Raw genomic sequence first — 13,469 nt, 5'->3', positions numbered from 1 at the left:
TAGAAAACCAGAAGAAGAAAATGTAAATGTGAATTAATTAAATGACCCAAATATAAAGCAGGGTAAATAACAGTGGCCAAAAATTATATATGTCATGGCTCCACTGGTATAATTCATGCATATGCATGCAATAACACCAGATAAAAATATGCCTAATATTGGGGCGCCTGGGTGGCTCAGTCGGTTAAGCGTCCGACTTCAGCTCAGGTCACGATCTCACGGTCCGTGAGTTCGAGCCCCGCGTCAGGCTCTGGGCTGATGGCTCGGAGCCTGGAGCCTGTTTCCGATTCTGTGTCTCCCTCTCTCTCTGCCCCTCCCCCGTTCATGCTCTGTCTCTCTCTGTCCCAAAAATAAATAAACGTTGAAAAAAAAAATTAAAAAAAATATGGCTAATATTAACATTATTTACCATTAGACTGTAGAACCACAGATAAACTTACTTTCTCTTCTGCATTTTTCAATATTGTCTGTTGTTCCTATGCTGCACTGATACTCATTTTAAAATCATAATAAAATGTTATTTTTTAAAAAGCTATTGGTTGCATTTGAGTTGAGTTTATAACATCATTCTTTCCTTACACAAAAAAAATCAGAAATTTACAATTGTAAATAAAATAGTTACAAACAAATGTAAATCAATACAAACAATTTTAAAGACTGGGTTTTCCTGTATATGTCTGAACACAGATATGACTTCAATTTGAAGATATAGTTCATGAATTTTAAACATTTTCAAGTCTGGTATTGAAGTGGGGGGAGGGGGGGAGAATACTGAAATAATTTGCCTGAGAACATTCTTGCCCAGTTCCGGTAACTTAATTACTCAATGACTTGTACATGTTGAGTTGATTTAAGTCATGTGGCAAGTGCTACAACTTCTAACTAAGAAAGGCACTGGAACAGAAGTCATCATTTGGCATGGCTGCATCAAGAAAAGCTGCTGACAGCCAAAAGAGATCAAAAGCAGATCAGGTTGCTTAACAAACTACATGTCACTGAGCTCAGAAATCCAGAGAAGTACCCTGAGGAGCTGTGGAAATCTCAGGAACAGGTATAGACACCAAACTTGGTGGATGCTCTTACAAAACGTTAAAATGAGATTCAGTTGTTTTATTAAAATGCCTGAGCCATAGCATATTATTTCCCAGTCTTCCTTAGACATAGAAAGCGTCTGTAAGCAGAAATAAAACAAGTGATAGAGGCAGAAGATGAGTAACTTAATGGTTACAGTTTCTTTTTTATCAAATTAATCACATAATTTATTCTATTTTTCCTCATGAATAGCCAATATTTATTGGATATTTATTATATGGAAAGTATTTGGATAAGTTCTGTATACACATCAGCTCAGTTTCTAAACCTTCTAAAAACAACTTTCTTCTTGAAAAAAAAAAGAAAAAAGTGAACAGGCTATTTGAATTTTTGAATTTTCCTAAATGAATTACCTAATTTGATCACTTAGAAGGAATCATTTTTAACAGGCTATTTGTCAAAGTAGACATTATTTTAAATAATATTAAAAATAACATAATCCAATAATCTCCCATTTGACACCCATTTAGTCAAATCAACGTACATATCTATTTATACCCATTTCATTCCAGAAAGGAACACAAGGCAATTTTATTTTATGACTTGTTAATATGAAATGCTGCATTCATGCTAAAACTTTCCCAGAAAATGAATTTAAATTTCAGCTCTTAAGATTTCCTTCCTTGTGTCACAAAATATCTTTTTTCCCCAGTGGGAAAACTCAAATTTTGGAAAAGCAAAACATTAAAGGAATGATTAAATTATGATTTTTGTCAGCATTCAAAGGACACCTCACAGTTTGACAGCGTGTTAAATAGCTCTTCAACTAATCTCATTTTACTAGAACACAAATGAACATTAGTTCATAAACTACAGTTTCTTTCTCCACTTTCACTGTAAGCTCCTCATTGGAAAATGCCATGCGTCTGTTACTAACTTGGGACCAGGTTTGTATTTCTTAAAATGTGTTCCACTGACTAGAGAAACTACCAGATACTCTGAAAAAAAGGACTTTGTGGTAAAATAAATTAGGAAACTGCTGCCAACCCTTCTTTCAGAGAACTCCTTAAATTCTCTTCATCTTACCCAGCACTTCTTATATTCATTCATTTGGTCATGAAACTTCCCATTGCTAGAGCAGCAAATTGCAACAATTCATAGACAAATGAGAAAATACGGTTCTAACAGATGCTATCGGCGATAGTTGATCGCTTTTTAGAGAACTTTGTCTTCAACCAATAGAAAGTATAAACTGTGGGGCTTAAAATCACCACCTTCTCAACCCTCTAAAGTACTAAAAATTGCTAAAACGCTCCTGCAGTGCCTAATCCGTGTAGTGAACCACATTACTTAAGAAGACAGATGAGCAAGAAGAAACAGTACTCAGTGGCGATGGTTACATTTCCTTTCAACACCACTATCTGGTGGGTGGTTGTTCCTTTGTTTTAGCTCTAAGACTTGTGAGAACTTGCACTTTCATGGCTACATGTACATTTAATAATTGTAGTAAGAAACTATGTAGATTGGAAAAATAAATGAGGTAACATTCCAAAGTGATAAACCAACTGAACCAAATAGAAAATTCCCTGGTAATAAGATTACCATTCCACTCATTTATTAAGTCACTGGTAAAGTACAAAATCCTACTTTGCAAGACTGAATTGTTGATCGAAATGTGAAATATTTTCCAGATATTCCAGAAATGCCCCTAGCACCAAATCAAAGGACAGAGAGAGAGAGAAAAGAGAGAGAGAAACAGGAAACAGAATTTTATAAGCAAACCAAGATACCTGGCAAAATTTTAAGTATAATACATACTACACATGAATGGTTTGGGTTTCTTATTGTTTTAAGAAATCATTCTTTAATTTTTTTTTTCTAACGTTTATTTATTTTTGAGACAGAGAGAGACAGAGCATGAACAGGGAAGTAGCAGAGAGAGAGGGAGACACAGAATCTGAAACAGGCTCCAGGCTCTGAGCGGTCAGCACAGAGCCCGACGCAGGGCTCGAACTCACGGACCGCGAGATCATGACCTGAGCCGAAGTCGGACGCTTAACCGACTGAGCCACCCAGGCGCCCCAAGAAATCATTCTTAAATACATAATAATATAGTATTGTACAAATGTAACATAGTTTTATGTATCTTTTTTAAATGAGGCAGTCATTCTTGGGCTCAATCAGTGAGCACCCGTATTTGAGGCTCTAAGGGAGAACACCTAAGTGACAGAATTTCACCCTCCTTTGGCAGTGGTACTTATATCTTTTGGTATCCGTGGCAAACTAGCAAATGCCTAACATGCACCAGGACTATAAACGAATGCTATTGAGTGTTTAGAAAATGTAAGTATATGATGTTGCTCTGTGGATTTAAATCCATGTAAAAGCATCTGTGATGAAAATATCAACTTCATAAATTTGATTCTAGATCAAAATCTTTGGATAAATATTTCAAAATTGGGATACAATCTCTTAAAAAGTGATATCACATTTGATTTATGGACAGAGGTAATCAAGTCTCTTCATTTTATCTAGTAATGCAACATCAAATGAAAATCTCACATAAACTTATTTATTCCCTGTCAGTGCTTAACAGATTTTGCAGGAGGCTTACACACACAACTGAGGTGTTCTCAACTCTGCAACATGATCACAAGACATTTGCATGATCACATGCATGATCACATTTGCATGATCACATTTGCATGATCACAAAGACATTTTACAACCAAAACAAAAAAATATATATATATATGTGTATATATATATATATATGTAAACTATCTGTATAAACATTACTTTTTCTCACATAAAATCTCTTTATCTTAAAAATTATCATTGAAGTATAAATGACATATAAGATGATACCAGTTTTAGGTAAATGATGTACTGATTCAACATGTGTATACATTATGAAATGGCTACCCCAATAGTTAACATCTATCAACAAACATTTTTTTCCCTTGTGATGGGAACTCTTAAGATTTCTTTTAATAGCACCTTTTAAATTTTTAATGCAATATTACTGACTAAAGTCATCCTGCTGTATATTACATTTCCGTGACCTATTTATTTCATAATTGGAAGTTTGTACATCTTGATCCCCTTCACCCATTTTTTTCTACCACCCAAACCCCTCCCCTATAACAACTACCCATCCATTCTCTGTATCTATGAAATTTGTTTTGTTTTATTTTGTTCTTTTTAGATTCTACGTACAAGTGAAATCATACAGTATTTGTCTTTTTCTGTCAGAATTATTTCATTCAACAAAAGGCACTCAAGATCTATCCATGTTATTTCAAATGATACGATTTCCTTCTTTGTTATGGTTCAGTAATATTCCTCTGTGTGGTTGTATATACATATATATACATACCACATCTTTATCCATTCATCTATTGATGGACACTTAGGCTACCTGCATATCTTGGCTATTGTCAATAATGCTGCAATGAATACAGGGGCACACAGAGCTTTTCAAATTAGTTATTTTCATTTTCCTTAGATAAATACCCAGAAGTAGAATTGCTATATTCCATGACAGTTGTATTTTAAATTTTTTTAGGAAACTCCATACTGTTTTCCACAGTAGCTACACCAATTTTCACTACAACAGTGCAGAGTCCTTGTTTTCCACATCCTCACCAACACTTGTTTCTTGTCCTTTTGATCCTAGCCATTCTGACAGGCATGAAGTAAGATCTCACTGTGGCTTTAATTTGGATTTCCCTTATGATTAGTGATGTTGAGCATCTTTCATGTGCCTCTTGGCCATCTGCATGTCTTCTTTGGAAAAATGTCTATTCAAATCTTCTGCCCATTTGTAATTGGATTGTTTATGTTTTTGTTGTTGTTTGAGTTCTTTATATAGGTTCGATATTAACCCCTTCTGGGATTTATCATTTGCAAATATCTTCTCCCATTTAGTAAGTTGCTTTGTCCTTTCATTGATTGTTTCCTTCTCTGTGTAGAAGCTTTTTAGTATGATGCCATCCCATTTGTTTATTTTGCCTTTGTTGCCACTGCCTTTGGAGTCAGATCCAAAAAAATATCACCCACACTGATATCAAGGAGCTTACTGCCTATGTTTTCTTCTATGAGTTTTATGGTTTCTGGTCTTACATTCAGGTCCTTAACTTATTTTGAGTTAATTTTGGGGTATGGTGTAAGATACTGTCCAGTTTCTTTTTCTTTTTTCTTTTCTTTTCTTTTTTTTTTTTTTTTTTTTTTGCATTTGGATGTCCAGTTTTCCCAGCCTCAACTTATTGAAGAGACCATCCTTTCCCCGTTGTATATTCTTGCCTCCTTTGTCATAAATTAATTGACCATATATATATGGGCTTATTTCTGGGCTTCCTATTCTGTTCAGTTGATCTATGCCAATACTATACTGTTCTGATTACTCTCGCTTTGAAATATACCTTGAAATCAGGAGGTATGTATTAAGTTTCCAGCTGTATTCTTTCTCAAAATTGCTTTGGCTACTGTGGATCTTTTGTGGTTCTATACAAATTTTAGGATCATTTGTTCTAATTCTGTGAAAAAGGCCATTGGAATTTTGATAGGGATTGCATTGAATCTGTAGATTGCTTTGGGTAATGTGGACATTTTTAACAATATTAAGTCTTCCAAACAATGAATACAGAATAGCTTTCTATTTGCATATTCTTTAATTTCTTTCATCAATGTCTTATAGGTGTTAGTGTACAGATCTTGCACATTCTGGGTCGAATTTATCCCTGGGTATTTTATTCTTTTTGATGCAGTTGTAATGAGATTGTTTCTTTTATTTCTCTTTTGGATAGTCCTTTGTTGCTATATAAAAATGCAATATATTTTTGTATATTTATTATGTACCCTGCAACTTAGTTTTTTAGTCTCCTAGTTTTTGGTGGAGTCTTTAGGATTTTTTGTATATAAAATGTCCTCAGCAAATAATCACAATTTTACTTCTTCTTTTCCAATTTGGTATTTTTTATTTTAAAATGTTACTTTCTCCTCGAGGATTTTGATGGCTTTCTATCTTACATTTAGGTCTTTCATCCATTTTGAGTTTATTTTCGTGTATGGTATAAGAAAGGTCCAGGTTCATTCTTCTGCATGTCTCTGTCCAGTTTTCCCAGCACCACTTGCTGAAGAGACTGTCTTTATTCCATTGAATGTTCTTTCCTGATTTGTCAAAGATTAGTTGGCCAGACGTTTGTGGATCCATTTCTGGGTTCTCTATTCTGTTCCACTGATCTGAGTGTCTGTTCTTGTGCCAGTACCATACTGTCTTAATGATTACAGCTTTGTAGTATAGCTTGAAGTCCAGGATTGTGATGCCTCCTTCTTTGGTTTTCTTTTTCAAGATTGCTTTGGCTATCCAGGGTCTTTTCTAGAAATCTGAAGAATTTTAGACTCTCTTCAAAATGATTTGATACAAGGCTTTGTGACTGTTAATAAAGATGTTAATACATACGTGTGTTTTTTGACCAAACATGTGAGAGAAGATTTTTGTTCCCAGGAAAGTTCACAAACCACGACATCTTGTGCAAGTATACCCAATAGGGAGGAACTATTTATCTTTTAACAATATCATGATAAATGGACAAATGTTCTTGGCTATAAAATGTAAACAAGACGATCAAATTTGTTTCTGATCAAGAGGATTGCTATTCAAATAACCAATATGCTATTCAATATCTAAATGTCTGATACACGTAACTTTTTGAACAACAAAAAAACTAGTCTATTGGCAAAATTTTTCTTTTGCCACACTAAAAAAATCTAGTTTTACAAAGCTGTTAAAGATTTGCTGTCTTAAAAAACATTGAAAAGTCAGTTTTTTCTCATTAACAAAGCATAAATAATACAAACATGACTCTTTAAGATTATAAGTTACCTTTCAAGTCTTTCTTTAGTTTTCTGAGATCTTTTTGAAAATCTTCAAACTTCATCTGTGAAGCCTGAAAAAGGTCCTGAGGTTCTGGCAGTGGAAAAACACACTGTTCTTTTCCAGCATCCTAATTAGCAAAAACACATAATTTTAAAACAAATCAGCATCAATATAAATAAAAATAATACAACAATGGCAATGGCAAAATAGCAAATACTGCCAAATCCCTCAACAATAAACAATAACAAAATATCACTGTAAAAATTGCCTTACCTCATCAAAATTTCGAAGATAGTAGGAGACAATGTATGACAAAAGGCTTCTGCTATTGTCCTAGGCAGAAAGACCAAAGTAAGTAAAAATATATTTTTTAAATATTAGAGCGTCAAATAAAATAGATTCCAGTAAATCAACACACAGATGAGAACATTTAGAATAAAATGTGAAATTCTATATTTCAAAGTATTACAGCCACTACATCTAAGGATTTCAATGGCACAGAAGATCCTGTTTTTCCCCAGTGTTTTAATCTAAGCCCCAAGTGGAAGCCCAGCTGTTCAAGGGTGGAGTCTCAACTGTGAATACTTTCCAGTTTTACCCTCTTTGATCAGAAAATTAGTTCACTAATTATCATGCTTTATGTTTAAAAGTATAACTACTATCTTAACTGAAATGATTAAACATTGCCAGCATTTCTATACCACTTCTGGACCAGCAGGTATCAATCTGCAACAGTAAGTTTGATTGAGGCTTGTTAGTAGATAAAGAAAATAAAGTTAAGTACAATTTCAAGTAAGCAGGAGCTTTAAAAATGCGAACCTATATTATAAATTGCTATGTCAGCATCTGAGATTGTGGAATTAATATCTAGCCAGCTATAAACAATGCAGTGTGTATTTCTATGGAAAAAAATGTAGAATTGTTTCTATTCTAACAGGCTTCAAAGAATAGGTTTTTACCTCCTTTCTGGCACATTTAAAAGGTATTAAGTTTTCATCATTCAAAATTAGAACTAGATACTCTGAATGTGGGAGGACAAATACACACACACACACACACACACACACACACACACACATTTAAAAACCATATGACACAAACTACATTCCCTGAAATGTTCAATCTAACGATTATTTTCCCTCTATTTATAAAAAGCAATATCCTTTCATAATTTAGTTTGACATATGATAATACAGCTTTTAGAGACTTTCTTCATGGTAATGTATAGTAATAATATAATAAGATATTATGCAGTAATATCTTATAATAGTAAAAGTAATATATTTTTCAGGAATACCATTTGCTTGCATATAATTTAACCAACTTTCCATTCTCTGTCCTAATATAATTCAAAGAAATATGCAGTACAGTTAGCAGTACTTGAATGAATTAACAAAACATTTATTAACTGCCTGCTGATAGGCATGCTGAGTGAAAATTCTGAGTGATCTGAGTCCACACAGGTCCACAAACAGTACTAAGAAGTAGACACAGTTATATTCATTTTATAGAGCAAGAATCAAATCAGGAAGACTAGTATAACTCTTATTAGAATGCAAATGAAATTATTAAAAACAAAAAATCTTGCTTCTTGATTTTATTATGTAATTTTTATCTAGGATACTCCTTAATTATTTAAATTAATAAAATTTAACTTACTTGGAGGTTGAACAAGATATACTAACCCAATAAAAAAAACCAAATAATCCTTTATTCATATGTAATTATGATTATCAGCATCTCTCTCAGATCCATTTTTATGTTAAAAATTAGGTCAATGATATTTACGTTCCAGTATTATTTGAAAAAGTTACTTGTTTCAATTCAACAATCAGTTGTTAAGAACTATTCAATGCTTCCAAGAGAGCTTTTGCTTTTGAACAAATGTGATTTATCAGGTTGACATATTGGAGGTTCCTATGAAAATTTGTGTCATACAAATATACTAGCATCTGAACAAATATACCCATAAAAAAATCACAAAAATTACATGCTGCTGGTATTCCAAGAAAGGATTGTGCTTTATTCAATTCTGGAAAAGTAGTAACTGGTATTTCACTGAACTCAATGAAAGAATGTTAAATGAATATATGAGTGTATGTATGAATGAATGAACAAATGAGTTGTTGACCACCAGAAACAACAACAAAAAAAGTGTCTGTTTCTTATGAGGGAGACATAAAGTGAGCCTTGAACAACATGGGTTTGAACTGCGTGGGTCCACTTACACATAGATTTTTGTCAACAAATACAGTATAATACTGGAAATGTAATTTCTCTTCCTTATGATTTTCTTAATAATATTTTCTCTAGCTTACTTTATTGTAAGAATACAGTATATATGTTACATATAACATATGAAATAGGTGTCAATAGATTAACGTTATTGGTTAGACTTCCTGTCAACAGTGGGCTGTTAGTACTTAAGTCTTGGGAGTCAAACGTTATGCGTGGCTTTTTTTTTTTTTTTTTTAATTTTTTTTTCAACGTTTATTTATTTTGAGACAGAGAGAGACAGAGCATGAACAGGGGAGGGGCAGAGAGAGAGGGAAACACAGAATCGGAAACAGGCTCCAGGCTCTGAGCCATCAGCCCAGAGCCCGACGCGGGGCTCGAACTCACGGACCGCGAGATCGTGACCTGGCTGAAGTCAGACGCTTAACCGACTGCGCCACCCAGGCGCCCCTATGCGTGGCTTTTTGACTGAGCGGGAGGTCAGTGCCCTAAGCCCCACATCATTCAAGGTTCAACTATATTCTTTATCTAGGAAGAACAATTCTACTATTTCCATTTCTATGAGGCAACTACTTACTTAAACTTAATATTTTAAAATATTTTTAAATGTTTATTTATTTTTGAGAGAGAAAGAGACAGAGTGTGAGTAGGGGAGGGGCACACACACACACACACACACACACACACACACACACAGAATCTGAAGCAGGCTCCAGGCTCTGAGCTGTCAGCACAGAGCCCAATGTGGGACTCGAACTCACAAACTTCGAAACATGATTTGAGCTGAAGTCGGATGCTCAACTGATTAAGCCACCTAGGCACCCCTTAAACTTAATGTTTTAAAAACATGTCCATAATTTCCTTTATCATACAGTTCTGTGTAGAGATTCCATCGGAGAAATAGAATTCTATTATCTTCTAAGTTTATATTCTCAGACATTAATTCTAACCATCATGGTTATTCCCTAATCTTATATTTTTACTGGCACTCTCATAATCTCTTAGATGTTAACTTTAAACAAATACCAGTATAGAAGTAGGATCAAAAATTAATTAGTCCTGCAAAAGGGCTTAGGCATTCCCACATATACCAGTGTCAAGGGGAATATGATATGTAGAAAAACAAGATAATTTTTTACATTTTATTTATAATCTACTTTCACCCATCTTCGTTTGTTTTTAAAACACAAGCCTATTGGCCTCCATTACTTAACACATAAGAGAAGAATAATACTGTCTAATTTATGAAAATTAATTAGTCCTCAGACTCCAAAAGGATAAATTTTAGCAGACATGGTAATGATAGACTGAAAAAATAATTATTTTTATTCTCTGCTCAATTATTCATTAAACATAGTATTAATAATTATTCACTTTGGGAAACATTCACAAAATCATAAACATATGAAGGCCACATACTTTTACCTAGCTCAGAACAGAAAGACATTTTTGACCTTGGAACATAAACATTTATTACAACATGTTTACAGTCAAACTCATTACTAAACAAACCTTCTAATTCTCAATTTGCCTACATTCATTCACACAAAATACTTACACTGCTTTTAACATCTTTCAGCTTCGGAAGAATGTCTAACCCAAAGCCATCTGCCTGTCCTCGAGTCTTATTTCCACCATTCATGTAGTTGCCAAAAGCAAGAACCAAACCCAGAATCTGCATAACCCCTGGGCCATTTTTTAATGTCTGTAAGATAGAGTAAAGAACATTTTATCTCTTAGACAAAGTTTTCTTTGAATTCTCTTAAGTCAGTGGCAGATATTCATATCATACTAATAATTTTGGGTCACATCCAAACTGTATCATTGTATATTATTAGGATATTTTAAGAGTAGTGTCTCCAAAGTTAACTTTATTTTTTTATTTAAAGTTTAGTTAACATATACAGTGCAATATTAATTTCAGGAGTAGAATTCAGTGATTCATCACTTACATACAACACCCACTGCTTATCACAAGTGTCCTCCTCAGTACCCATCACCTATCTAGCCCATCCCCCACCCACCTCCCTCTGTCAACCCATAGTTTGTTCTCTAACATTGAGAGTCTCTTGTGGTTTGTTTCTCTCTCTTCTCTTTCCCACACTCCTTCCCATAGGTTCACATCCATTTTGTTTCTTAAATTCCACATATGAGTGAAATCATATGGTATCTGTCTTTCTCTGATTGACTTATCTCACTTAGCATAATACATTCTAGCTCCATCCACTTCATTACAAATGGTAAGATTTCATTCTTTTTGATGGCTGAATAACATTCCGTCATATATATACATATATATGTACACATATATATGTACATTATACATATATATGTACACATACATATGTATATACATATGTATATATGTATATAAGTTATCTTCTTTATCCATTCATCAGTCCATCAGTCAACAGACATTTGTGCTCTCTCCATAGTTTGGCTATTATTGATAATGCTGCTATAAACATTGGGGTACATGTACCCCTTCAAATCTGTATTTTTGGGTAAATACCTAACGGTGAAAATGCTGGATTATAGGATAGTTTTATTTTTAGTTTACCCAAAGTTAGCTTTAGGAAGTTGTACCACCTACAAGAATTCAGGTACACATTTGTAAAGTGACAGACACCATTCTAAGCCATTTCTGGTGCAACTGCATGGAAAACAAATAAGGTTGTAATATGAGAACTACTAGAAAAGAATGTCGCTGCCGTCACCCTAATTGTACCTACGATACAAATTTTTGGCATAAATTGTAGGAAACCAAAACACAGTTTTAACGATTAATTCCAAATTTAGATTTATCCCTGAAAAGTTCACACTCACTTCTTCCAAAACATGAAGCTTAGCTGGAATTTGCAAGTATTCTTTCCTCCGAAAATGTGTCTTTAATAACATCTTACTACTTTTCAAAATGATTTACCACAACCAGAACGAATGGTACTATTGATTTTTGACAAATTGTTTTAAATGGTAATATTGGTAATTCATGCCAAGCATTTATTCTTTGTTTTCTGGAGAATATTCATCTTCTGTTGAGTCATACAGCTGTTCCTAAATCATTTGGATGGAATCATTAACAATTTGTTGAAGGCCCCTTCCAAAACTGAAGGCAAATAAATAAAATGCCTTCAAATCACATTTAATCTGAAGTCTGATGTAAGAAAGGACCAGGGAAAGTGAAAATTTTGTTTTGGCAAAAGCAGAAGGGGCAGAAATCCCCGGACGTGGGAGCATAACGAGCACACTTCAGCAACCGGCCCCGTGGCGTGCAACTCTCCAAGTTTTTCTTTGATCTTGAAACTAGTCATCGTATGTTCTCTTTTGTGGAACTGCTATTCTCCAAATTTATTTGTAGAGTAAATAAAAGAAAACGATTTTGAAATGTGGACATGGCTGAACACAATTAAATATCAGAACTCAATCGTCAGCTGTCTATGGACTGGAACTCACCTCACACAATTTCTGTAGCAATTCCAGTTTGCGACGAATTGAGCAAATGCTTTCTGAAAATGTGGACTGGAAGAGGATACAAAAGACTCGTTCTGAAAAGTTGGGGATTAGTGACAGTTCATAAAGGAACCTAAGGAAATAAAGCCAAGTTAAGAAGAATATAATTCATATAAACAGATGTTTATCCTCATATTCATAACAATTATGCACGGAAGATGCTACATTTTCCAAATGGAAAGAGGCTGCCCTCAACAAGGTCCTGAGGTGTTCTTACTGTTCAGGTTTGTCCAGAGACTTGGCATTTTCTTTGTCTTTGGAGGACCGGCCATGCTTTTCAATTTTTTCCAGTTCATCTGATTGTGCTCTCTGGAAAATATAATGCCAAACAGTTATTGAAAATCTTATGAAATGAGTCCCTTAGATTATGATAATCTTAATACAGCAAACTCTATATATTTTCATATTTCTTAGCATCTGTTTGCAGTAAAGCTTGACTTAATTCATGAAGGCATTTTAAAGTGTAAATATGTTTAATGCAAACCAGATCACCTCCAAACCTTCCAAATAATGTTATTGGCTATTAGTGATCTGCAAAACATTTATTTATTTAAGCATGCTTTAAAATAATACAGTTTTCCTCTCTTGTTTTTTGGCTGTTTGTAATACTCTCTAGAATACAAGAATTTCATTTTAAAGTGGTATGTCTTTTTTAGAAATCAATCAAGATAAATTTGGAAGTAATTTGGTCATAATGTTATAAGACTTTTAAAGGAAAAACAAAGTACTTATTTAACCATTGCAATCATTGTTTATGGCTTTTTTTAGGGGAAAAATACAATTGAATTATTAAGTCCTGGAACAAAAATAA

The 13,469-nt window shown here is 33.8% G+C and overlaps 1 protein-coding gene across 2 annotated transcripts in view; it reads right to left on the bottom strand.

Annotated features, from left to right (window-relative positions):
- Positions 1–13,469, bottom strand: part of FMN2 (formin 2) — a 393,006-nt gene that overhangs the window by 121,301 nt on the left and 258,236 nt on the right. For both annotated transcript variants that reach the window (XM_047076425.1, XM_047076426.1), the window contains 5 exons: positions 12,876–12,967; positions 12,602–12,731; positions 10,707–10,853; positions 7,187–7,246; positions 6,920–7,040 (listed from right to left, as the gene is read on the bottom strand). In XM_047076425.1, the coding sequence (XP_046932381.1) occupies positions 6,920–7,040; positions 7,187–7,246; positions 10,707–10,853; positions 12,602–12,731; positions 12,876–12,967 (550 nt within the window). The remainder of the gene's footprint in view (positions 1–6,919; positions 7,041–7,186; positions 7,247–10,706; positions 10,854–12,601; positions 12,732–12,875; positions 12,968–13,469) is intronic.

This window comes from Lynx rufus, unplaced genomic scaffold, assembly GCF_022079265.1.
Source record: "Lynx rufus isolate CCGP_SWC_20201006 ecotype Redwood Valley unplaced genomic scaffold, mLynRuf1.p SCAF_15, whole genome shotgun sequence".
Taxonomy (NCBI): Eukaryota; Metazoa; Chordata; class Mammalia; order Carnivora; family Felidae; genus Lynx; species Lynx rufus.
The sequence above is the reverse complement of the archived record's forward strand: the minus strand, read 5'-3'. Positions and strand labels throughout refer to the sequence as shown.